Raw genomic sequence first — 26,662 nt, forward strand, 5'->3', positions numbered from 1 at the left:
CGTGGTCTGCTTAATTGTGGGCTTTCTTGTGCATCATCTTAGATGAGACTTCTAGGACAACAGCCATAGACTAATTTGTTGAAACCCCCCCCCCCCCCCCCAATTATGCCATTATGGCTGTGTTGCGTTAAGTAGATTTTCAGTGTTATACAAGGTGTACATTGACTTCATTGTAGCAAAGGCTCATTTCTTCAGTGTTGTCCAATACAAATATGTCATTAAAAATAGTAACAAGTTACACAATTTTTTTTGTGAGATACTGTGACAGCATTATTGGTAGCTGGCTGTTAATTGTGCCCAAAAATTATGACGTCTCTTAAAGGAGAAGCATGAGTGCAGTTGTCGTTGCATCCGTTTCTGTTATCTGCATGGTTAGTCATCTGCTACAAACGATTACTTGTTTCTCAAGTGGCTCCTTGCGAACAATAGCCTACACAACAGTATATAGTTTTTCCTGATGAGGACGTCATATTTTCAGAATATGGTCGTCCAACCCTCTATTTACCGGTAGCCATTTTGTTTTCTAGTCGATTTTGATATGAAGTGTTGCAACCACATTTGAAACTCTGGTCTCGTCTTCAGGATTTTATCTGGCTGCTTGGTTCTTGTTGGTTAAATGGAGCGGCCCTGTAAAAGTATTGTAAGCTTATTTGCCATAAACAGCAACTCGAATTATTTTCTACACTAGAGGGAGCACGTGAGCTTCACTTCCCGAGTCATCCTATTTGGAGGTTCATTGAACAGAGCAGGCAAGAATGGCAAGTGTCAAAAGATGCAATCAATCAAATTGCCGTTGAAATTTAAGACAAAACCCCCCACAACATTTATTGGGCACTTCCAAGATCCAACACAAGAGAGTTTAACATTTTCTGCCGTTACAAAGATCATACTAATTTAGTTAACACTGACAGAGATTCAATTCACTCTGTTATGTCACAAATGTTTGCTGCGGTGGTGATCAACTAATTGTATTACAATATGTTTCTAATTTAGCCCTGCATAGAAATATTGGAAACATTAACAAGTCTAATGTGTGACTTGAAAAATCCTTATTTTACACCAAGTTTGATGAAGTTGTTCCCTCAGAGATCAATACAAGACCGTCCACTGTATTTCGAGGGTTTATATCAATTGAGGCGGTGCCACGACTAAGGAACTTATGAAACTTCATGCAGTGAGATGAAAAAAAAAAATCAGATCACACAGCTTGTGATGACAACAACTCCATCCACCACTTATGTCATCATTGTAAGTCTGTCTCAAGACCCCTGCTGTGATCATGTATGTGTTTACATATTGTGTCTTGGGGTGTGCCTTGTTTGTTTTTCTATCATTGTGTGGAATAAACACATACCCTGGAAGTAGCATTTACATTTTCACCTGAGTGATTTAGTATGATTGAGGACTTGAAAGCAGCACATATAGAAGTGCATATGGGACGTTCAAAAACATGCCCTTGTATAAGTTAACACACTCACGTGTACTCAGACCATGTGACCCTTCTGAAAGGATGGGAGGGACCTTATACTTCCTGTGGTCAAATACATGAATATGCACATATAGAATAAGCTTTAAGATGCATATAACTAGAAAAAATATATATAGCATATTTTAATGTTTTATCTGTGTCAGACATTTCGCAATTCTAAAACGTTAAATACATGAGAATAAGCGTAATGAGGGGAGGGATAAAATAATCCATCTGAGGGAGTGACAAAAAAGGAAAAGAGGGAGGGAAATTTGGAGAATAGAGAGACAGAAGGAGCAAAAGTCGTTGCTTTTTTCTTCCATTGCTTCCTCACTCCTTTCCTCCCAGTGACTGAGAACAACAGATAGGTGAGTTCCTCTCCATCAGTCTCTCTTCTTGAATAACCCACCCCCCTCCCTCCCGTTGAGTTCCTCTTTAGCTACTCTGCTTTTTAATAGATTTTTCCCGCCACTTATGGTTCATTTTCCACTTTTCAGCAGCAAGGGAATTAGACTAGTTTCAGCTCTTGCGAACTGAGAGATGACATTTTATTGAATCATACTTTTCCTACATCAGTAGTGATGGTGCACGTATGAATGAGGATGAGTGTTGTAGAAGGATCTTAGAAACTGAATTTTTCTGAGTATCCCTCTTCCTCTCTGTGAGACGAAAAAGCTTTCAGGATGATTCATAATTGCCTTCTAAAGCAAATGTCTCCTAAAGATACATACCTGTTGTTGACAACATTTTCACGATGTTGTTTGTTTGCTTTTGCGTCTGCTGGCGGAATGCGTGCAACCGAACTGGAGAGTTTGTGGAAAGCCAACATTTTCTTTGGCAGGACAGCGGCACTACTTTTAGCTCCCATAGCCCTCATACCCCCGATTGGTTAAGACTGTTTTTGAATCATTTCTCAACCGTCTCACTCAGATTACTTTGAGTATCAATAAACCTTAAAACTAAAACCACCTATAAACTCGAATGCCACATTAGGGAATGAGGAGTAATTTCTAATTATATGCTCTGTCAAAGGAAGGAATGTCAATAGGGCTTTGCATGATTTCAAGGAATTTTGTGGTGTCTATTCTGAAGTGGCGCCTTCACATTCCCCAAGTCTTCACCTAATGTGACTCTGCTAGTCTTTCATAACCATCACTGCCTCCTTTAGGATGCTGTTCCTCAGCTCCCTGTCCACCGTCTTCCTGCTGCTTCTTCTCTACCCCTCTGAGCTGCCTGCACAAGAGGCGAGGTTGCGGCTTGCAGGCGCAGGCCGCCGCGATGCCAACGAAGGTCGTCTGGAGGTCTTCTACAATGGCGTATGGGGCACGGTGTGTGACGACCAGGTGGATATGAACCTGGCGAATGTGGCGTGCAGACAGTTGGGATTTCAAAACAGTTTCACCTGGGCGCACAGTAGCAAATTTGGTCAGGGGCAAGGTATGTCCCGCCTCATGTTGAGATATTTTCCCATTACAGATCGTGTGTAAGTTTCTCCTCCCTCTCTGTCATCCAGGTCAGATCTGGTTGGACAATGTGAACTGCAGAGGCCATGAGCGCTCCATTGCGGCATGCGGCTCCAATGGTTGGGGAGTCCACGACTGCACCCACGCTGAGGACCTGGGGATCATTTGCAGCCCAGAAAGAAGTCCCGGCGCCTCAGGAGGGGAGACCTCTTCCTCCTCCAGAAATGAGCAGCGACAACCGAGACAGAGAACCCCGCAGCAGCAGCCGGCCCCTCCGCCAGTCTCATCTCACAGCCGAGGCCACGAGATCGCCCTGCACCGCAACCCGCCATCTTCACGCCGCAACAGGATCTCACCGCAGGAGAACGGCCACGAGATTCAGATCCCACGAAGGTATAGAGGGCCAACACAGGTCACATCACAGCCGGCAGCCAACACCACCCAAAGGCAGGAGGAGGAGACGCCGAGAAGAGGACCACCTGCGTCGAGGCGCCAGTCCGAGAGACAGTCCAACAGGCAGACATATTCCTCGCCCCAGCCTGACAGGCAACAACAATATAGTGGGAACCATATCGAACCAGACCCTGTTAATCCAGATATGGGACTGGAGTCGGATACCCAGTACATCCAGGTAAAATATGCAAACAGTAGATTGTATGCAACCCATAATTAATATTGTGTTTGTGGAATATGAATTAAAGGCAAAGTAAACCCTCTAAAAAAGTATTGACAATAATATGTTCGATGCAGCCCCACTAGTAAATACAGTATTTTGGTTAATGTTACATTAGTGAAATATGAATAAAGCAGCAAAATCCAGCAGTTTTTATTAATATCAGAAGGCGGCCATTTTATCACTTGCTGTCGAATGTAAATGACATCACAGTTGCTCAGATCCCACGTAAAAACCAATCATAGCTCAGCTTCAGAAAACAGGTGAGCTGTGATTGGTCGTTGCCTGAGCCTTGAGCAACTGTGATGTCACCTTCAGTCGACACCAATTGGCAAAAAGGCCGCCCACTGAGATTTTGCTGCATAAATCATATTCCACAAATGTAATTAATTAATCTAAATGTCATGTTTAGACTAGTGAGGTCACATATAACATTATTGTCAAAAAATGTTTAAGATTGACTTCATCTCTACGCAGCAAAATCCACCCGGTTTTATCCATTTTAGGGGGCGGCCATTTTGCCACTTGCTATCGACTGAAAATGACATCACAGTTGCTCAAGGCTCAGGTAACGACCAGTCACGAGTTTGGTCATGTGACATTCGCAAGATGAGCCGTGGTCGGGCGTTACCTGAGCCCTGAGCAACTGTGATGTCCTTTTCAGTTGACAGCAATTGGGAGTACAAGGCAAAATGGCCGCCCCTGAGATGGATTAAAACAGGTGGATGTTGCTGCTTAATTCATATTCCACAAACACAATATTAATCAGAATGGTGTGTTTAGACTACTGGGGACACATATAACATATTGTAAAGATTTTTGGGGGGTTAACTTCCCTTTTAACTCATTCACTGCCATTGACGGCTATAGACGTCAAAAATTCATTTGAACTATTCCTATTAGTTTAACATTTTTCCCACTTTTGTTAACAAGAGTATGAATACCTAGAATTGTTTTTATTGTATTAGAACAGATATAAAATTTGTGATTAATCGTGAGTTAACTAGTGCAGTCATGCGATTAATTACGATTAAAAATTGTAATTGCCTGACGGCCGTAATTTTTTATAATCTTTTCTTTAAAAAAAAAAAAAAAGGATTATTAAAAGAACAATTAAGAAAAGATTATTAAAAATTAGGGGCATCAGGTAATTAAAATTTGTAATCGTAATTAATCGCATGACTTCACTAGTTAACTCACGATTGATCACAAATTTTATATCTGTTCTAAATGTACAAAAAAAAATCTAGGCTTTCATACTCTTGTTAGCAAAAATGGGAAAACAAGTTAAACTAATAGTAATAGTTACAATTAATTTTGTACGTCTATTGCTGTCAATGGCAATGAATGAGTTAAAAATGTTACATTTAGGGTACAATGGCCTATCATTAGGAAGAATGTACTGTTTTTCAACACACATGACATTTTAGAATCAAGCAACTCCTTGACCACACCAAAGTAATCCACTTAAAACTCATACATATTCTGATACTCGCATGCAATGGTTGCCAATTAGCCTCTATAATTACAGACAAGTGCCAAATCATGACTTGAGAGAATTTGTGTTCAGTGTTTTAGTTCTCCAAGACAAAAAACAACAACTGTCTAATTAAAAACCTTTGTTGAGGCTGAAAAAAACATGGAAGCGTAACTCAAACTTTTCACGTTTCCAGAGCGCTGACAGTGTTCAGCTGGCCGAAGCCCGTCTCCGGGCCGTGCTATCCGGCAGCCGCGGCGGTCTGGTGACGGAGGGAGTGCTGGAAGTGAAGCACGCTGGGAAATGGCGTCATGTGTGTAGTCACGGCTGGGACCTCAGCAGCAGCCGCGTCGTCTGCGGCATGTTGGGATTCCCTTCTGCCGAAGCGTTTGATCAAAACGCCTACAGGTGAGTGAGTCGGTGCGTGTGTAAGTGTACGTGCAAAGACACACACGGACACAGGCTATGAAAGGGATGGAAAAGTGTGGTCGTAGACACTTCCTTTTGCGGACTAGTTGCTTCCATGGCTGTTCCATCCTTCTCCGGGATGGTAACCACAACTGCTACCGTTAGTACGACCACACTTGGCATGACTCGTCCACTGCGGCATTAGCTAAAGCCAACTGTCCACCAGAACTGTCTGGCCCATTGGCTGACTGGGCCTCAAAGCAGGCCTTGATAAGAATCCAAGGAGTGTGTTATTAATGCCTGACCCAGAAAAAAAAAAAAAGATGAGTTGGAAACAGGGTTATTTTGGGGAATTTTCATTTTAGTTAGTTTTTATTTCATTTTGAGTTTTGGTTTTTATTTTTATATTTTTAAATAACTTTTCTAGTTGGTTCTGTTAGTTTTTATTAATTTTTAGTTATGTTTTAGTTTAGTTTTAGTTAGTTTTAGTATTAGTTTTCGTAAAAAAAAATTAAAAAAAGTTTATAACTTGTGTGCAATATTTAATAAACATCATGGTAAAATTAAAAAAGTAACACATTTCTTACCTAGTGTTACATTTTGGTTGAAAAAGCAGGCGAGCCGAGCCATTGGAGGCAAAAGTCAAGCACGCAAAATTGTCGCCTAGGAGTGACATCATATGAAAGTGCTTTTCTATTGGCTGCTGCAAAATGACGTCACTTATGTGTGACACAATTTCAAACGTCCTTATTCCGGTTAATATCAAAATAAATATACTCAAAATCACATTTAAAATCATCCCCAAAGGCTCATGTATTAAATTATTAACCGGAAGGACGGAGGAGGTTTTAGTTAGTTTTGTAAAAATAAAATTTAGTTTTATTTAGTTTTCGTTTTTTTAAAAAGCTTTTTTTTTTTTTCATTAGTTTTTAATAACTAAAATAACCTTTGTTGGAACCATTTGATTTGTTGTTTGCAGTAGCGTTATTTATTGACAGAAAGGAAACAAAAGGCTCTTATTTGCAAACACTGTCTGGTCTATATGTGCATTTGGTCCACATAAAAGCAACTTTTCTCCCCGCTCCATAGAAAAGCATTTTACAAGACTTAACATAAACCAAATCAATGTATGCACACAACTACACGTGCCAACGTGCGCATGCAAACAGTCCTCTGTGCGGCTGCCCACAGAAGTCTTTTTCGAGCCCGGATAGCAGCACAACTAGACTGACCGCTGGCCTGCACTGTGCCATCTGTCGCCAATAATTACCCCTTGTCCTTGTCCTGCTCAGCTGCTCGCCAACAGGACACACGCTCGAGCCTGCCTAGCAGAAAATACCAATGAACATCTCACTCCTTAAACTGAATTCAGAAAGTGTTCTCTACATGCATCTTTAGGAAGTGTTCCTTGAGTATTGCTAAATAGCTAGTTGTGCTGGACTAGAATTGCTCAACTCGGACGTTGACTTTGATCACTCAACTCAACTCTATATTCATAGAGCACTTTAAAACAGCCGCCGCTGTTTTCTCTAAAGGTGGAAGCCAGGGGTGAGCAGATACAATGAAAACAGCAGAGGCCCCAGAATTAAACCCTGTGGAACACCACCAAGGGATTAAAACAGCCACAAGTCAACTTCTGAGCACATCCAATTCCCTGCAGCAATGTAGCGTGATCACCTGCAGCCAATCATAGGAGCATCATCACGAAATATTTAACTCGGGTGTGTGTCTTGACCTCCACTGACCCCCTGCTGTTCGTTCAAACCCAGGTTAAGAACCACTGCCCTTGAGGCACTTTTCCAGGAAAATGTGACATTCACCAAAATGTACGTTGCTGGCAAGTTGTCAGGAAATGGCTAAAGTAAGACTCATTTCTTGTAAAGCTGACTTTGTTTTAGACCAAATAACACAAATGAGTCTTGTGATGGCTTCTGGTCAAGTCGGTTAGGTTATTTGAGATCAATATTTGTTTGAGGCTTCAAACTTTGATGTGTTTGACCGACACAGTGACAACGATCCCTCTGACGCTCCGAAGTTTGAGGGCTTGTGACTCACTGAATAACACACGTGCTGTATGTGACTGTGGACACTTGGAAGTTACCTTTTGTATGGAGTCACATTTACATTTTGAGTATCGCATGCCATCAATTACAGAGATCCAGAGTTGATTTATGAATATCCCTTTAAATGCTTCTTTCAAACAGAGTGTGTCATTGGACATCACTACCTCCTCTTCCGCTTCCTCTTCCCATCAACGGGAACGTGCAATTGAGGGGCAAAAGGGTGGAAGTGAAAGTATTGGGACGCGGCCTGTATGTCACAAACGGTAACCGGAAACAGCGTAGGCCGTGGCGTATACCCCATAGCTACTTAATAATAAAAAATAATCTGCCTTTTAAAAAAATTAGTATTCTGACTGTTGGTAATTCTAAAGACATTTTATGGCAATTTTTGGTGATTTATTTTGTTTTAGGACATTTTATGGTTACATTTTGAATATGGTTACTTTTTTGGCTTTTTATTGAATTGTCTGACATTTTCTGCAATTTCATGGAAATGTTATGGTATTTTTTAGGTAATTTTAAAAACTTGTTTTTAATCTACCTTTCATCTTTCTTTTTCTGACAACTTAAAAATGTGGACATTTTTAAAATATTTAATTATTCATTTTTCCATCTAAATAAATGAATTTAAAGCATATTTAATCTAAACGTAAATAATGTTTTAAAAAATGAATAAACATTGGGTTTTTTTAGAGCTCCACAGGTGGCTCCAGAGGCGCAGGTTGCACACCTCTGAGTTAGGTGGTTGTTGTTTGTCTTTTTTTGTGGTAGATCTGGTCTTAATTAGCTAAACCCACAATCTTACCCCCAAAAAAGGGATGCCAGACAATTGCCCACTTTCTTTCATCACATCCATAATCTTTGTGAGTCCTCTCTCATCTTGAAGTTTATCTTTCTCTAAAAAAAAAAGAGCCTGACTAAGAAGACCTTTGTGAGTTTGCTCTGTCTCCGCTGCATGGAGTCAGTCAGACCTGCCACCACTTGACACAGCCAATTGTTCCTTTCAGGCAACTTCATGCTAGCGCAACATAATAACAGGTTAGTTCTTCTCTTTTGACACTGAGCTGCTCCTTCCAATCTTGCTTTTGGAATTGTGTGGTCAGGGTTGCATAAAGAAATACTGCAGCCAACCTCTTTCAAGTTAAAAACTCAGGAATACTTTACTGCTGATGTTGTTGTTCACTTTCTACCTGACAAAGACGGCCACACGGAATATATCAAGACTCGAATCCAAAATAGCGCGATTTTTCTGAGGTTGGGCAAATCCTATTAAAAGTTCAGAGAGAGTCTTACATCACCAGCCTCTTGTTTCCAGGCACGCAGTCATGACGCTGGGTAACCATGTCGTTTTGAGCTTTAAAGGCCTTTTAAAGAGGCGGCGACAGAGGGAAAGTTGATATGTACGTGCATATTTCCACGTCTGGCGTGTGTGAACCAACATGCTACTGCTCGAGTCGACCGCACGGCAGACACTGCCAAGCACAGCAGGCAATTATACGGGTGACTCTCACCTCCTCCTCCCCACTAACCTCACCCTTCAGAACCCCGTGAACTAACACCCCCTTACGGTCTCGATTGTTGCTTAACTGCCAGCTTACGAAACGTCCTTAACAGCACTCTGTGTAAAAGTCTTGTGTTGATTTAATGAACTTTTCTAAGGAGTCATTGTGTCATGATAAATTTAGATACAGTTAGCACCAAAAATACAAAAGTAAGTTCCAGGAGAATTTGTAGAGGTGTGGTACATGGGTCTTGATCCAGGAGTGTATTAGCACTTTTTGAGTCATAATGGTATAATTGGAACCCGCTCCGCCCCACAGAAACATAATGACAATACAATACCTGTTCATACTCTTCCAATCAGTATCCACAAAGGTACACCAATCCATTTTTGAGACCACTCTTCCTCATTACTCTTCCTCGTTAGGGTTAAGGTGACCTGGTGTCAAGGATGTGCGTGGTAACAGTTGGGTCAAAAGTAACCCAATTACAGATCAAAAACGGACCGATCCACTTTATGGGTCAATTTGACCCAACATTCTGTGTTGTTTTATACAAAATGACCCAATTTTTTTATCCAAAATGTTTTATGCTAAAAGACGCGCTTCTTGACTCAAAGTTGGGTCAAATCGACCCAGGTACACACGGGGATCATTAGGTGATTTATCCCCCCAAATTCCAACCCGTAATGCAAGGAGGCAAATGGGTCCCATTTTTATAGTCTTTGGTATGACTTGGGCTGGGATTGAACCCACAACCTACCAATCTCAGAGCGGACACTCTACCACTAGTCCACTGAGCTGGTCCACTAGCCCAATGAGCTGGTCAAGGAAGCGGGTAGGCAAGGCAGGGTTTTACTCGAAAACAAGACTAATCTCAAAATAACAAAAAGGCAAGCAAACAAGAAACATGGAATACAAAAATACTAAATCAACAAAGTCACAAAAACAAAGTAGTAAACCAAAACTGGGAATAGACTCACAGATGGACGGGAACATGGCAGGAACACCAACAGAAGCAATGATCTGACAAAGCAAGCAGGCAACGATACACAAACAAAGTGACGTGAGATTTGATTGGTAGACACAAGACGAGAACAAGTGGACTAACCTAACGAAAATCAAATCATAAACCTAACGAGACAGACAGGATATGAAAAGGGACACGGGCAAAACATAACAAAACCAAATCCAATCAAATCAAATTCACATCAACTAAAACACAGGTCATGACACCTTGAGCCTATCCGAGCCGACCTTAGCGAGACGCAGTACAAGCTGAATGGTTGCCTGCCAATTACACGGCACTCTATAAACAACATTCACATTAGGCACGGGCTGATATTAGATTCTGACAGCATGGTAACCGTGAGCCAAAATATTGTACGGTGTCAAAATTACAGCTGTAAAATGACCTTTTTTCAAATATTTGGGTGAATAAAAAACATTTGTGTCCCATTGAACACAATATATTTTATTTTTAAACAAAATATTGAATAGTTAGTACCGAAAAAATGTTTACCATGTTAAGTTCATCACTGGTGAGCTATTTTTAGAACATTTAGAAAATGTATCAAAACAAAATAAATCCATGTTTGCAGTATCTGTTTTGGTCTTGCCCCCCTCTTCCTCCGTGTGTTAACTGCCATCTGTTTGCGAGCTAAGAAGGGGGGGGGGGGGATAATTGGAGGCAACTAACTTCAAAAGAGGTGGACCATTTACTGAACTGCGCCAGCAACCAATCCTATTGTGCCTTGCTTAGACATCCCCTCAAAAAAAGAAAAGGGCCCATTACCGGTGACAGCCAGTAATAGCCATTATTATTAAAACCTTGACTTTTTAAAACCACAGCCCATGCCGGCTCTTAAAATAACAATCATGCTTGTTTTTATAATGGGGGACGAATCCATACAGGCACATGGAGAACCCCACACACGAAGATTCTAACCTGTGCCAATACACAAACAAGCAAATACGATGCGCTGCAATTATTTTATTTCTATTTTTGCTGTGACAGCCTAGTAGTTACATATGCTCATTATAACTTGGCTAAAACAACAAATCTTCTGAGCACAGGAGCAACTTTACAGCGCAGGTCTTATAAGGTGTCAGAGCCATCATAGCATCAAAAGAGTTTGTCTGCATCGGACTTCCTGATTTAGTAACCGTCCCGATCCATTTCCCACTTTAGTTTGCCCAATATTTACATTTGCATCACTGGTCTGGTGGTGCAGGGAACCAACTCTCCCTCTGAAGTCTACACTTGTATCTGTCCTGGCTGTTCTGACCCACTGAATTCACAGAGGGTGCCCGTGAGGCTGCACCTGCTTGCGGTCGCACCGGTTGATGCAAGCGGTCGGCTTTGGTGTGAGTGTGCGTGACAAAATGACAACTTCCAGGCCTGCTCTGGCTTGGGAAACTTTATATATCTCCTGTGTTTCCTTTTTCAACATTTGACAGTTTTAGCTCAGACACCTAATTTTCCAAAATATGCTTTAAAATAGATTTGTAGAAGATATATTAGTTAGTGTATACTCATGATGTACACTTTTTTTCCTCAACGGTATAATTGTACTTTGAGATTGATGTAGCCTATTCATATTTGCACATTTTTAAATCCCACACAGATGTCCCAGACATCCCTCTATAGACATAAATACCATGTATCACTAAACCAAAAATGCACAACAGGAAACATTTAGACAAGAAATATTTTAGTTCGTCCAGATGACTCCAAAAGTGTGTTTGTATTGTAAGGATGAAACAAGGATGATTGAGAGTGACAGTGTGGTCTGCAAGGAGTAGCTCAGACTGTGTGTGTGTTCTGTTCTGTTCTGTCGACTAGATGTCACTTCTTCATGGTACGATTCTAAAGTTTCATCCCATTACATTTACTCGCTGCTGTTGTCTTTCAGGAAACTATGGGACTCCAAACTAGCGGATACATCATCCAGGTAAGCTCCCTTCTTAACTCATTCACTGCCATAAATTCATTTAAAAAAACGATTATTAAAAATGAGGGGTGACGGGCGATGACATTTTTTAATCGTAATTAATGGCATGACTTCACTAGTTAACTCACGATTAATCTCAAATTTTATGTCTCTTCTAAATGTACACAAAAAAATTCTAGGGTTTATACTCTTGTTAACAAATGTGGGAAAAAAATGTTGAACTAATAGAAATAGTTCAAATGATTTTTTGACGTTTATAGCCGTCAATGGCAGTGAATGAATAAAAAAAAAGATTATTAAAAATTCGGGGCGTCAGATGATTAACATTTTTAATCGTAATCAACCGCATGACTTCCTTCACTAGTTAACTCACGATTAATCACAAATTGTATATCTGTTATGCAATTTAAAAAAATCTAGGTTTTCATACTCTTGTTAACAAAAGTGTGGGGGAAAGCTAAACTAATAGAAATACTTCAAATGAATTTTTGACGTTTATAGCCGTCAATGGCAGTGAATGAGTTAAAAAAAAGTACAGCATTCACACCTGCCTGCACTTTACATCCAACATTCCTGCTCAGACTGAGGACGCAGATCACCAAGAAGGCCTACTGGGTGGAGAAGGTGCAGTGTCAGGGCCTGGAGGTCTCCTTGTCCCAGTGCCAGGCTCAGCTGGCCCTCCGCAGGAGAGATGGTCCATGCGCGGGAGGCATGCACGCTGTTGTCCGCTGCGTCCCTGGGCCACAGTTTGCGCGCAACGGACGAAGACATTCAACACATTCTGTGTCGGTCAGTTCGGGGGCTCCTCATATCATCATTGGAAGGGGTGAAATGGTTGTAATTGATGGATTGACACTGTCAGAGAGATCACACTTAACAATGCTTATCATTGTGATTTTAGTTTATTTATTTCATCATACAAAAATATTAATGATATGTGTATTTATTTATAAAATGGGAGAATGTCAAAGTATTAAACATCTCATTGTGTTGCAGTGCAGTTCCTTATACCACTGCCTATAATGCATGTAAAGTTAGTTTTTTGAAGCTTGCCTTAAAAGCTTAGTGGTGTCCAAACTACAGCCTGGGGGCAATTTGTGATCCACCATCCATTTTTCAGTGGCCCTTAACAAAAAAAAATAATTTGACATGGTCTGCAATTTTTAAAGAAAAAACAAATGTGGAGGTGGGTTGAATGAAAAAGGAGGGTTTAAATAAATAGATGCCACTACTAATAAGTTGTTTTAGATACTGTCAAGTTTTTCTAAACATGTAAAGATCCAAATAAACTATGACTAACATAATGCAATTTATTTCCAAAACACTAGTGAATCAAGATATTCCAAGAGATTCTGCTCTGTTTCTGATATATGAAAATATCACATTAATGATCCTCAAAGGGGAAGTCAACCCTAAACAATTCGTGACAATAATATATGTGACCTCACTAGTCTAAACATGACATTCTGATTAATATTACATTTGTGGAATATTAGTTATGCATCAAAATCCAGCTGTTTTTATCCAATTCAGGGGGTGGCCATTTTGCCACTTGCTGTCGACTGAAGATGACATCACAGTTGCTCAGGGCTCAGGCAACGACCAATCACAGCTCACCTGTTTTCTGAAGCTGAGCTGTGATTGGTTGTGGCAAAATGGTTGCCTTCTGATATTGATTAAAATAGATTTAATAGAAAGATAATCAAATTACCTAGAAAATACAAACAATATATAATTGCTTGCTTAGTTGATTTGAGCATGTTTAATAAATGATATGTCAAATAATTTTTAAAGTGACCCTTGCATCCTTATATTTTTCTGTATTTGGCCCTTAAATAAAAAAAAGTTTGGACACCTCTGTCCTAGTTGAAGGGATCCTCTATTAAGTAGAAATATTTTTTTGTCTTCAATATTTTGGTTAAAACCACAAAGAGGTTTTAGGGAGAACCTGCAAACAAACATGAAAAAAAAAACAAGTGAGCTGAAGATTGAACACAGAAACGGAAAACTCCACATTCTAAAATAAAAAGCATCTCAACATGCTTTACAAAAGCAAATGTTGACTCGTTCTGCTTTTTCCAACCAGAGCGACGTGCGTCTGAAGGCGGGGCCCCGCCTTGGGGAGGGTCGCGTGGAGGTTCTGAAAGAAGGCAAGTGGGGCACAGTGGCGGACCACCAGTGGGACATCACCGACGCCAGCGTTGTCTGCAGAGAGTTGGGCTTCGGAACGGCCAAGGAGGCCCTGACCAGGGCTCAGCTGGGAGAGGGTGAGACGGCACACATGTGCACAGACTTCCATTACGTGTGGAAGCACCTGATTGCAAAATGTTGTACCACTCAGTCTTCTGCTTTCGACGTGGATTTTCTATACTCCAGGAAGCCGGAGTTTATGATCACTGATTGTGACTAGCGTCCTCACTCGCGTTCACACCTATAAGGGCAAATTAGAGGCTTACATAAAACCAGCCAGCTTGTTTTTGGACTTGGGGCAGAAAGAACTGAACAAAGCCAAGATACAAGAATATTCGTCCTTTGATGCCGCAGTGCTAATCATTGGTGCTGTGTGACTTTATTTCTAAACTATAAAACTAAGACACAAGGTTGCTTAAGTGGACTTGTTGATCCTTTTGACAAGAAATGTGCAGTTTATAAAAACAATCCCATGTGAAGCACTATATTAACACCAACTATTATAGCATTGTGAACGTCACCGTGTCTGCATGGCACACATGCTGTGTTGTTGACACTTTATTTGCTCATAATTTTAAAGTGGTTATGGTTTGGGCGTTAGGCTTAGGGCATATTATTTTCATTCATTAATTTGAAGAGGAAGATTTAAGCAATCCCAAAATATGTTGTTTTTCTACTAATTACAGTTCATTACTTTTTGGATGACATCTGACTTAAATTCCCATGAGAACGGGGTCAGACTAAACAGCAACGACCAAGCAGAGAAATAAACTCTGACAAAAACGTTTATAGCTCGACTGCTGCTTAACGAAGAAGCTGATGGTTGACTGCATCTACCCATGGCCAGTTGTTTGACCAGTAGAACGCCCGGAGCTCTCAATGGCGTGTAGTGTACACACATACTCTTGGTCCTGGAAGGCTGCCATTCAGTCGTCTTACAAAAACAATTTAAAATGTTTCCCAAACAAATGCTGAGTTCCTATCAATTGTTCTCGCTGTGCTGCACTTCTGCTGCAATTTAGTTAATTTCCTGCTATTATCTTTCTGCCCAAATACAGCTGCATTTCCTTCTCTCCACTTTCCTTAATGAAGTAATTCATGGAAACCTTTTAGGGTTCTTAAAGTAGGTGCCTGCGCTTGCGTTATGTCTAAATAATGACCATGGTGAATGTCACAGTGAAGCGTTGCGGGTTGAAATGTTTCTAGACAAAGTTCAGGCCAATTTTTTGCCATGTTGCACAAACACAGCAGAGTGGTCTGGGCCCTGCTGGAGTTCTGGGAGGGCTCGTGGGTGGTGCAGTTTGAGAAGAGGGACCTGACTCAAGGCTTGGTGACATCAGTGGCTATTTGAGTGAAAAAAATATATAGGGCTTAATAAAACTTTGGACTCACACACCTTCGCAGGCTTCAGCAAGTTCAAAGATTTTTGGCTGTGGTGAGCTAGATGGAGTGTGCACTGTGCAGTAATTCAGGCAAAAGGCGCTCTTTCTCTCTCACAGGCGTGAGCCACATCAAGAGGTCTGAGCATTAATCACAACACAAATCAGTACAGAGAGGATGTTTGTAACTTTATTCTGCTGCGGACGGCTGTCTTACAATGATAATGATGACAACAACATAATTATGGTATGATGCGTAATATAATGAATATTGGTAAAACTATTTGCATGTCTGGGTAAATCGTGTGATGTGTATTAGGGTTACCTAGTATGAGAAAAAAAAGACAAAAAGAGATTTGAAGTTGTCATGATAAGATTTAAAGCCACTGTGAGGAGATTTAAAGCCATCGTAATAACATTTAAAGTCATCCTGATGAGATTTGAAGTCACCATGACAAGATTTGAAATCCTCATGATGTGATTTAAAGTCATCATGATTAGATTTGAAATCGCCATGATGAGATTTAAAACCATCGTGATGAGATTTGAGCTCATCATGGCGAGATTTTAAAATCCTCATGACATCATTTAAAGTCATCATGATGAGATTTCAAGCCACCATGACGAGATTTGAGGTCACCATGGCAAGATTTAAAATACTCATAATGTGATTTTACGTCGGCATGACAAGATTTAAAGCCATCGTAGCAAGATTTAAAGCCATCATAATGAGATTTGAAGTCACCATGATGAGATTTAAAATCGTCATGGCGTGATGTAAAGTCATCATGATAAGGTGTGAAGCCATCGTGACGAGATTTCAAATCGCAATGATGAGATTTAAAGCCACCGTGACAAGATTTAAAGCCATCATGACGAGATTTGAAGCGTAGATTTATAAGTCTTTGCTTTAAAGTCATCATGACGAGATTTAACGTTGTCATCATAATGTCAGTTGACGAGAGAAACCTGAGGTAACATACAAACATATACACATTAAGTCACATTTGTTTCGGTATGTTAACTTTAATGCCGTCACGGACATCCTACTTCAGGATTCTCTCGTCAACTGTCATTATGATGACTAAATCTCGTTATGACGTCTTCAAATGTCATCATGATGACTTTAAATCTTGTATGTTTCTTTTCTTGCTAGGTGACCCTAATACACAGTTATAAAATCTAAATGGGTTTCTAATGAGGAGACTACATACAGCACATTTCCAGCTGCAATTTCCATAATTATTGCATGACATGAAAAGGTTCCAACACTGATATTTGCCTGAATGTTGCCATCCTAGGTTCCGGTCCCATCCACATGAACAGCGTCCAGTGCACAGGCAGGGAGCGTTCCCTTGCGGAATGTCCATCCAAAGGGGTTCCCCTGTACACCATCAAGCACAACCAGGATGCGTCGGTCCGCTGCAATGTCCCCTACACCGGCACTCAGACCACAGTGAGGCGCACACGTCCACAGGTTCCACACGCCACCCGATGGCAGCGGTCGACCATACAAAACAAACTCTTTGCTTTCAGGTGAGACTTGCTGGAGGCAGAGACAAAGCCGAGGGTCGCGTGGAGGTGTTGATCGAGGTGGGCGGAGTGAAGCGCTGGGGTTCGGTCTGCAGCGAGAACTGGGGCATCAACGAGGCCATGGTGGTGTGCCGGCAGCTTGGCTTGGGTTTCGCCTCCAGAGCTCACCAGGTAATCAGCACTATCAATAATATGCATAATATCACACTTTATGTCACTCCCTTTTTTGGCGCTTATCCTTTGTACTCCCACGTTTCCCTTTCCTCTGGGCTGCTGTTTGTGTGTCTGCGCTGTGTTATTACCGAGGCCTGAGGTAATTATAGGCTTCTCGAAGGTCCACTTCAGGCACTCTGAAAATAAAAGAAGGAAAGTAAGGCAAAGAGAAATCGGCAGAAATTCTCAGGGAAAACAAGCTGAAAATAGGGCCGCGCATGGAAAGGGCAGAGTTGGGCATTTAAAAGGCGCATTGAAACTGGGAAAAAAGAGTGTAAAATGTGATAATACGTACTGATAGATTCTATTAAAAAAACGGGCTTGAAGTCTTAAAGGCACCTTTCAACTGTGCAAAAACGTTCCCCTCTCATGTGTGTCCAGGAAACTTGGTACTGGACGAGCTCCAGTGACGCCCGTGATGTGCTTCTGAGTGGAAGTCATTGTACGGGCTCTGAGCTGTCCATCCAGCAGTGTCGCAAAAACACACACGTCTACTGTCCCAGAGGTGGCGACGGCAGAGCCGCTGGGGTCACCTGCGTGGAGAGTGAGCCAAAAACAAACACTTATAAACAAATATTTGTTGTACAATGACTTGGAACTCCCCCTTGTGTCCCCTGCCAGGCGCTCCTGACCTGGTCGTGGATGCCCAGCTGCTGCAGGAGTCATCTTACCTGGAGGACAGGCCTCTTCACCTGCTCAGCTGTGCCAACGAGGAGAACTGCCTCTCCTCTTCTGCTGCCAGGATGAACTGGCCTTACGGGCACCGCCGACTGCTGAGGTTTTCCTCCCGTATCATGAACAATGGCCGTGCCGATTTCCAACCTCGGGCCTCCAGGGAGAACTGGATTTGGCATCAGTGTCACAGGTACGATAGGGCTCACAAGAGTCAATTGCAGTCCCTCAAGCTAAGAACTTTTCAGGATCCTCTTTATTGATTACCTGATTGTTTATATCAAGGCTGAGACTGACCTCAGAGCAGCTTGACTTCTTTACTCAGCTGCTGAGGTTTCATGTCCTAAAGCAAAAGAGGCAGAGCTCCGAGTTTCTTCCAGCTTCAATCACTACCCTCCCAAGCAGCCAGCACATTGGTTTGGTTTCCCACTTTTGCTCGTGCCGCTTGCGGGAATGCTTCTATAACGAGAGGCCGAGCGACAGCACACAGATAAACAACCCACTGTGAGACGCCTTTGTAACTGCACAACAAGATTTATCTTTACTATATTTAGTATCTGTAGAAATTCTTCTCCTTCTTCTTCTTCTTCTGCTTCTCTGAAAAACAATCACATTTTTGGGGACCTAAATATTTACGAAAACTCACCAAACTTTGCACACTCGACCAGCGAAATTTTTTTTTGATTATGTAGTTGTCATTACAACATGGCTCTATAGCGGCCCCTAGAGTGGAAAAATAAAAAACAATCCCGACACATTTGACCTAGGGTTACGAAAATTGGCAGGCACGTGTAGCACCCCGAGACGCACAAAAAAGTCACCAGAAGCCATGTTCTAAAATGTACAGGAAGTGAGCTATGAATTCATAAATGTCCAATTTTGGCTAATTTTTGCGTATTCCCAGTGGTCATAATTTTTACCCCTTTGCCAACAGTTTTCATCCGATTGTCTTCTTCGTGTATCATCTCAAGACCTGTGACAACCACTGGGGGGGAGATCTCGAGTTTTTGAAATACTATATGACGGGAATGCCCAAATGAAATGTTGAGAAAGTGTGTATTGCTCCAGACAAAAGAAAAACACAACAAAGCAAAACAAAGCTATTATAAAAGTACACAATCGAAATTTGTCAGATACCAAGAAAATCTGCTGTAAATTATTTGACTGAGATCATCAAAGAAAGTTCAAGTGAATTACAGAATTTTGTTAAAATGTCGCCCTTTCCTATTTCTTAGGCACTACCACAGCATTGAGGTGTTCACCCACTACGATCTGCTGACCCTCAATGGAACCCGGGTGGCTGAAGGTCACAAAGCCAGCTTCTGTCTGGAGGACACCTACTGCCCCGAAGGTCAGACAATTTCAAAGAAAAATAAATTTTGCCAATGATCACAAAAAGCATCACATTAAAACGATCTAACCCTTTTGACTCTCAGGTCTCTATAAGCGCTATTCCTGCTACAACATGGGTCAGCAAGGCATCTCGATTGGCTGCTGGGATACGTACCGCCATGACATTGACTGCCAGTGGATCGACATCACGGACGTGCGACCTGGTGAATACGTCTTCCAGGTGAGGACAAATTTTTTTCGAGAAAAATACTTGCCAGGAAGACGTCACTTTGTTTTGCAAGTTTCCATGTAAGCAGCACTTTTAGTTTGGTCTTCTGTGTGAAATCCCAAAATTGCAATTCATCATTCACAGTATTTTAAGAGATTTTTCCCACCTTCTATAATGCCCTCGCTTGTGGGAAAGGAGAGCCACCATTGCAGATTTTTTGACATTTATTGAACGCCATAATAACAGTAAAACCCAAACAAATGAGCACACTCACGCAAAAACTGCTGTTGACCACAGCTCACGATGAAACACTCACACTCACCAATGTCACATGCAAATTGACCAGGCTCTTAAAGACACAGGCATGTATACAGACTACAATGCAGGTGTTTTTTCTATTTTATAATTGCATTTTTTTCTTTTTTTCTTCCATTAAGTTTAAAATGGCCAACATTTACAGTGTGTCTTAAATTAAAATGAGCGGTGTGTGCAAAACTAACAAAATAAAAACTCAAACTAAAATTAAATTTAAAAAAACATTTCAGTGAACAAAATAAAATGGAGTGCTATTATATGTTTTAAAAAAAGAAGTCGCTAACTAACTGAAATTTTATTTTACAGTTTTCGTCTTTGTGAGTTAATTTCGTACATGAGCTTTCAGTGTTTATTTATTTTAAATGTTATTTATATTGGTGTTAGTTAGAAGAAAGGTCGAACAGTTGTTTGGAATTGTAGTACTTTGTTATGACCCTTTTTTTAAATCGTGCTCTCTACAAATGGTCAATAATAATAAATAAATAAATAAATAAATATATATATATATATATATATATATATATATATTGCAAAAAATATATAACTATTATAAGCCTGGTGCCAATAATTATTTAAAAATAATTAATTAATTAATTAATTAATTACATAAATAAATAATAATAAATTGTATATGGTCTCTCGATATGGTGGAGTTTCACCTAATGAGGGCGGATCTGGAACGTGTAACCCGCAATGAATGGGGGTTCACTGTCTTAGGTTAACTGAAGACTCCAGCTTTCAGGAAACTTGAACAGTATAAACGGTATGGACGGGTGAACATTTAGTCACCTGGCATATACGCCCTAAACGAATGCCAAGTTGCATGCGAGTGTGTTGAAAAGGGGAAACGCAGTTTAAAATCTGCAAGCGCATGTGGGATAAAAGCGATAACCAACTATAATTGTAGCAAAGTGGCTCTTGGCGAAGCATTCAGCCATTCAGGTACGCCATATGCATGTTGTTGCAGGGTGTGTGTATTTAAAGCAAGTACATTTAATGTGGCTTTATATAGAAAGTAGACCTGCTATTAGTGAGAGAGCGGAGCTTCTTGGCCAGCGGACAAACTCCCAGCACTTCACATGATTTTTTTTTTTATGTTGAACTCAGTTGGTCTTGTCTGTTCCTAAACGTCCAATCTACTGTGCTGACTACTCATCTGTTCTCCCGCTCTGTCATTTGTTCTATTTTTGACTGCAAACTAAGTGGCACCACGTAGATGTTGCTAACGCTTTCTAATTAGTTTCTAAGCGTTTGCGTTATCAGAGATGCTTTACATCAGACGTGCATGTGTGCTGCTGCATGGCACACGACCGGACGTCAAAGGAGAGAGATTTGCGACGACGTGACCCGGCAGCTGTGCATACATTTCATAAGGAGAGAAAGCTGGAGGGAGGGAGATCGCAGATGCTTGCTTTGGTTTCTTCAAGCAGCTGGGTGTGGCCTTTACCCAAAAATCACAGCCGTTTTTAGGACCATTTGTTTCAAACGATGAGTCACGTCGACCCCAACTCGATGGCCCCTTACTGCAATTAACGTTTAATCTATGCAGTCTATAGGCGGAGTGACATAGGCTATTTTTACATTCACATTAAAAAAAACTTTAAAGAAGTACAGTATATATATATATATATATATATATATATATATATATATATATATATATATATATATATATATATATATAAAAAAGTGTGCTACAAGCCTTGGATGACTAATTTTGTCTGTGAACTAAACTAAAAGACTAATACTTATGAATAGTTGAAGTAGGTGATGTATGTAGGTTATATATCCATCAACTTCACAACATTAAAAGTCGTTTTTTTTATATTATGACAGTGTGTGGTCACATGATCTGTTTGATGTGTGCATGGGCAACATAAATTTACAGTAAGCGCTTTAGTCATATAGCAGCAGGCAGCACAGACGGGGCGGAAAACATCAAGTCGCGGCAACCGAGCACGGCTGCAGTCTAATGACAGGCTGCAATTTGAATCTAAACCAAAACTGTCATCTGCATCCCTCGGCTCTTTTTTCTATCCTGCGCCGAGATAACAGTGGAAAGTGATGTCATTCATCTCTTTAACCCCCAATTTGAGCAATTTAGAAAAAGAGAGAACAAATAATCCATCCAATGGAAGGCTGTCAAAAGTTCTTGTTTCTTCTCTTGCATTATTAAAAAGATCTTTGGGCTTCGTCTAAACAGAAAGCCACTTTAGGGCTCCAGTGCTGCAGGGGGGGCGGGAGAAAAAAATCTGCGTCAGCTTTATACAGCTGGACTCGCAATATAATTATCGTAAATAAAGTGGAATCAAACCATTGCCAAAGGTTTAGATGAAAAGACACACCCACTGCATGTCTACAAATATTCTTGGACATATTCTCATGGGAATTCAGCTGTAGATCTTTGAAAAATAAGCAATACACTCAGCAGAGGCTTCATTCGGGTTTTATGCTAGTACAAATGTTTTGTATACGAATGACTTACATCTGTGTGATAAAATGTGTCCCTCCTTTTACAGGTGGAGGTCAACCCATCTTTGGATATGGCCGAATCTGATTTCAAGAACAATGTGATCCGCTGTCGGTGTAAATATGACGGAGCGCGCGTGTACATGTTCGGATGCCATGCAGGTAAAGTTGAAAAAGAAAGGATGAGGTGGAATGAGATGAGATTGGATGGGAGGGGAAGGATGAGATCAGATGAAAAGAGATGAGAATTTTTGATGCAAAGAGATTTTATGATGCTGGACAAACTGAGATTGAGGACTGAATGAGATTGGGATGAAAAGATATTAGGGATCTGTTTATCTGAGATTGAGTATAAAATGAGATTAAGGATGATAAAGTTGAGGGTGATATGATATTTGGTATGAGACGCGATTGAGGATCAGATAAAATGATATTTAGGATGAGATGAACTGAGATTGAGGATAAAATTAGATTGATCATGAAAACTCATGCTTAGATTAAGGATGAGAAGAGATTGAGGATCAAATAAAATAGAGGTGATCCTCAAACTCATCTCATCCTCACTAGAGGATGAGATGAGCTTGATGATCAGATGAGATAAAATTGAGGATCAGATGGAATTGGGGATGAGAAGAGATTGGGGACCTACTGATCTGAGATTGGGGACAAAATGAGATGAACGATGAGATAAAATTGAGGATCAGATCAAATGAGATTGAGGATGAGATAAACTGGAATTGAGGATAAAATGAGATTCAGCGTGAGATGAGATTAAGGATGAGATGATATTGAGGATCAAATGAGATGAGTTTGAAGATCAGATGAGATTGAGGATGAGATGAGGTTAAGGATGAAATTAGATTGAGGATCAACTGAGATTGAGGATAAAATGAGATGAGATTGAGAATGAGATTGAGGATGAAATGATTTGAAAATTAAGATGAGATGAAATGAGATTAAGGAGGAGATTCGATTGAGGATGAAATGCAATGGCAATGAGGATGATATAAAATTGAGGATTGGATGAGAGTGGGGATGAGATGATGATATTGGAGGGTATGATGATATGAAACATATGGGATGAGGCAGGATTAGCAGGACTAAAGTGGGATGAGATGAGATCAAATGAGATGAGAGAGCATGTGAGATTAAGATGTTTTTTCAGATTTTAGTGTGGGTGACAAAAAGGGAGTGGATAAACTCAGATCGGTTGGAGATGAGGTGACGGGATGAAATAGTGATGATATGATATGAGATTAGATTATCCAGACTCTCTTGAGTCTTGTGTGACAAGAGGGGACACTGAAACAGGATGGGATTAGATGGGAAGGGGGGGGGGTTGAGGGAATGAGATGAGACGCCATCCCATAATGTAATTTTGCCGCTTGATGTGTTCCATCAGGTGATGCTTACAGCGCTGATGCCGAGGACTTGTTCGACCACCAGCGCCAGATCAGCAACAACTTCCTGTGAATGGATGATGACACCGATAAAGGGGCAGAAGAACCATTCGACTCCTCAGTACAGCTCAACACAACAAGACAAAGAGGTCGAGAGACAAGAATAAATGAGAGGGCGAGGGGGATTTTGAAGGGAAATGAATGCATTTGGGAATTTTGCTTGACTGTCTGTTTAGAGAGACAGTTTAAGTCGAGATGAATAAAGGAGAAATGTTGAGAAGTTAAAAAAATGAAAGCACACATCATACAAAATGTCGACTAACGTGCATTTTCTGACCATTTGAAATGATTCCGATTTGTTTTTTTCAATATATATGATTCCAAAACTAAATCATGACAACAGAAGGTAAAGACATGAAGGCACCACATAGACACAGGTAACATCTGTCTGCTTGCATTCACTTTCCAATTGCAAATGTTTTTTTCCCAAACTAATACACCTGTGTGCTTTTTGGTTTTGAATGAAAATCAACTCTTTTTTTTTTTACTCCATGGTGCTATTTTGCCTTATTTGAATAAATATTGTAATGTATTGCACATGTATTGTCATGTACAGTTTTATATTACCTCTCTGGAAACAATGTTAGGTCTCTAATTTATGCAGATTTTATTGTACTTTTGAGTTGGCATTGTCCGTGTGTGGCTGTGTTTTGTATTGTTAATTTTATCTGAGAGATCATTTACTTGTTTGTTCTTCACCTGTTCAACAGTGGTAACATCAAATGAGACCTGGAGGCACCACAGTAGTGCACCTTAAACATTACTTAAATGGTAGAGCAAGAATAAACATCAGAATGACAAACATGCTTATTTAAGGAATGGTTATTTTTCCAATAAACGATTTTGCACAATAAAGATAAAGATTAATGTTAGGATTTAGCTGAATCTGCTCAGGCAAATATTACCTTTAAAATGGACGTTTAAAGTGTGTTTGCTTACAACGCATTGTGCAATCAGATTGCCACAGTGCTCAGACTTTGACAGTTAAAAATACATTGTAAAAAGCGCAACTGCCATTGCTATCTTCTCTCGGGGCTCTTTCCAACCACCTCCACTGACACGCATGCATCACACTCTGCTCATGTCCAAATTCACAAGGCTGGCTCCTCCGAAGGGCGAATTTGTCGGCTGCATGACGTCACTCATGGCGCGGCGAGACAGCACGCACGGACTTACATATGAATGAATTGTCATTACTGCTTGCCGGTAGCACGTTGACCGTCAAATCATTCACGTGGAAATCAGTCATAAATCCGTGCGTGCTGTCGAGTCGCGCCGGGAGTGACGTCATGCAGCCAACAAATTCTGCCTTTGGAGGACCCAGCTTTGTGAATTTGGACACAGGCAATGTCTAATCTCACAACTGTGACTTTTAGACACATGGGTCATTTTCAGTGAAATGACAACGGTCATGCAAAATCCACCCAGTTTAATTCCATCTCAAGGGGCAGCCATTTTGCCGCTTGCTGTCGCCTGAAAATGACATCAGACTGTAGTTGCTCAGGGCTCAGGTAACAACCAATCACAGCTCAGCTACAAAAACAGAAGCAACCAATCACGGCCCAGCTTCGGAAAACAGGTCAGACGTGATTGGTCGCTACCTGAGCAACTGTGATGTCATTTTCAGTCGAGAGCAAGTGGCAAAATGGCCGTCCCCTGAGTTGGGTGGATTTTGCTGCTTGCCAGTAAATCATATTCCACAAACACAACATATTAATTCAAATAACATGTTTAGAATAAATAATAATAAATAAAAAAAATTGGGGGGTTGACTTCCTCAACTGCCAGTGAGATCAAGTCCGGGCTTCGGCCTTCCTGGGTGGAGTTTGTATGTTCTCCCCGTGCTTGCGTGGGTTTTCTCCGGGTACTCCGGTTTCCTCTCACATTCCAAAAACATGCATGGCAGGTGAATTGGACACTCCAAATTGTCCATAGGTGTGATTGTGAGTATGGTTGTTCGTTACTGTGTGCCCTGCGATTGGCTGGCAACCAGTTCAGGGTGTACCCCGCCTACTGCCCGAAGCCAGCTGGGATAGGCTCCAGCAACCCCCGCGACCCTTGTGAGGACAAGCGGTACAGAAAATGGATGGATGGATGGATGGACTTCCTCAAAGGTTTTAATTAGCCAAAGGTCACTAAAATAGCTAGCACTACTCTTTGCTAGCACATTTTTAACCAAAGGAAGCTTTTTTTCCCCTTTGGATGGTGTCTAATGTTTTATTTGCTCCATGATACCCAAGTCCGTGTACAACACACTGAAGGACAAACTGGTCCTCAGGAACCATCCATCATTTCCTTTTGATGACTACGTGTGAAGCGTCCAGCTGGCACTGCAAAGAAGCAGCTTTTGACTCCGATTTTGGGTCCCACACGATGATTCAGCTGCTGGGGTGAGTCAAGGATACAGGGAGATGCACCTCTTTTTTTTGGGGGGGGGGGTCACATTTAGGAAATTTGATCTATATTTGATTGGCTGGCAACCAGTTCAGGGTGTGCCCCACCTGCTGCCCGAAGCCAGCTGGGATAGGCTCCAGCACCCCCGCGACCCTTGTGAGGAATAAGCGGTTAAGAAAAATGATGGGATGGATGGATCTATATTTGCTTTAATTCCACTGAGCAAATGTTCACAAAGATCTTTAAAAATAGAATGAAGCTTCTGAAACAAGAACATGTTCATTTTGAAGTTTGAGGAAGAACTGATTATGCAAAAGGTAATGCTTTTTATTTAAAAAGTATAGTCAAAACTCTTTCCCCCCCTCCCCCCCTTTCAGTCAGGCTTTAACTTTCAAAAGAGATGTATCAGCTGAAATAAATGGCAGCGTTCCATGTGTTCAGTCTTATATTTAGCTATTGTGCCGTCTCATC

At 41.0% G+C, this 26,662-nt stretch overlaps 1 protein-coding gene across 1 annotated transcript; it reads left to right on the forward strand.

Annotated features, from left to right (window-relative positions):
- The first annotated feature begins 1,758 nt into the window (after nucleotides 1-1,758).
- LOC147170004 (lysyl oxidase homolog 4-like) lies at nucleotides 1,759-24,571 on the forward strand. The gene is made up of 15 exons (XM_086082507.1): nucleotides 1,759-1,836; nucleotides 2,637-2,905; nucleotides 2,982-3,562; nucleotides 5,278-5,489; nucleotides 11,967-12,005; nucleotides 12,587-12,794; nucleotides 14,092-14,272; nucleotides 16,876-17,030; nucleotides 17,111-17,278; nucleotides 17,702-17,864; nucleotides 17,942-18,185; nucleotides 19,228-19,343; nucleotides 19,429-19,565; nucleotides 22,388-22,499; nucleotides 23,740-24,571. Exons 2-15 carry the CDS (start codon nucleotides 2,638-2,640, stop codon nucleotides 23,808-23,810), a joined length of 2,655 nt encoding a protein of 884 aa, XP_085938633.1. The 5' UTR covers nucleotides 1,759-1,836; nucleotide 2,637; the 3' UTR covers nucleotides 23,811-24,571.
- The last annotated feature ends 2,091 nt before the right edge of the window (nucleotides 24,572-26,662 follow it).

This window comes from Leptonotus elevatus, chromosome 8, assembly GCF_054856555.1.
Source record: "Leptonotus elevatus isolate MCC_2025b chromosome 8, RoL_Lele_1.0, whole genome shotgun sequence".
In the NCBI taxonomy this organism is placed as follows: domain Eukaryota; kingdom Metazoa; phylum Chordata; class Actinopteri; order Syngnathiformes; family Syngnathidae; genus Leptonotus; species Leptonotus elevatus.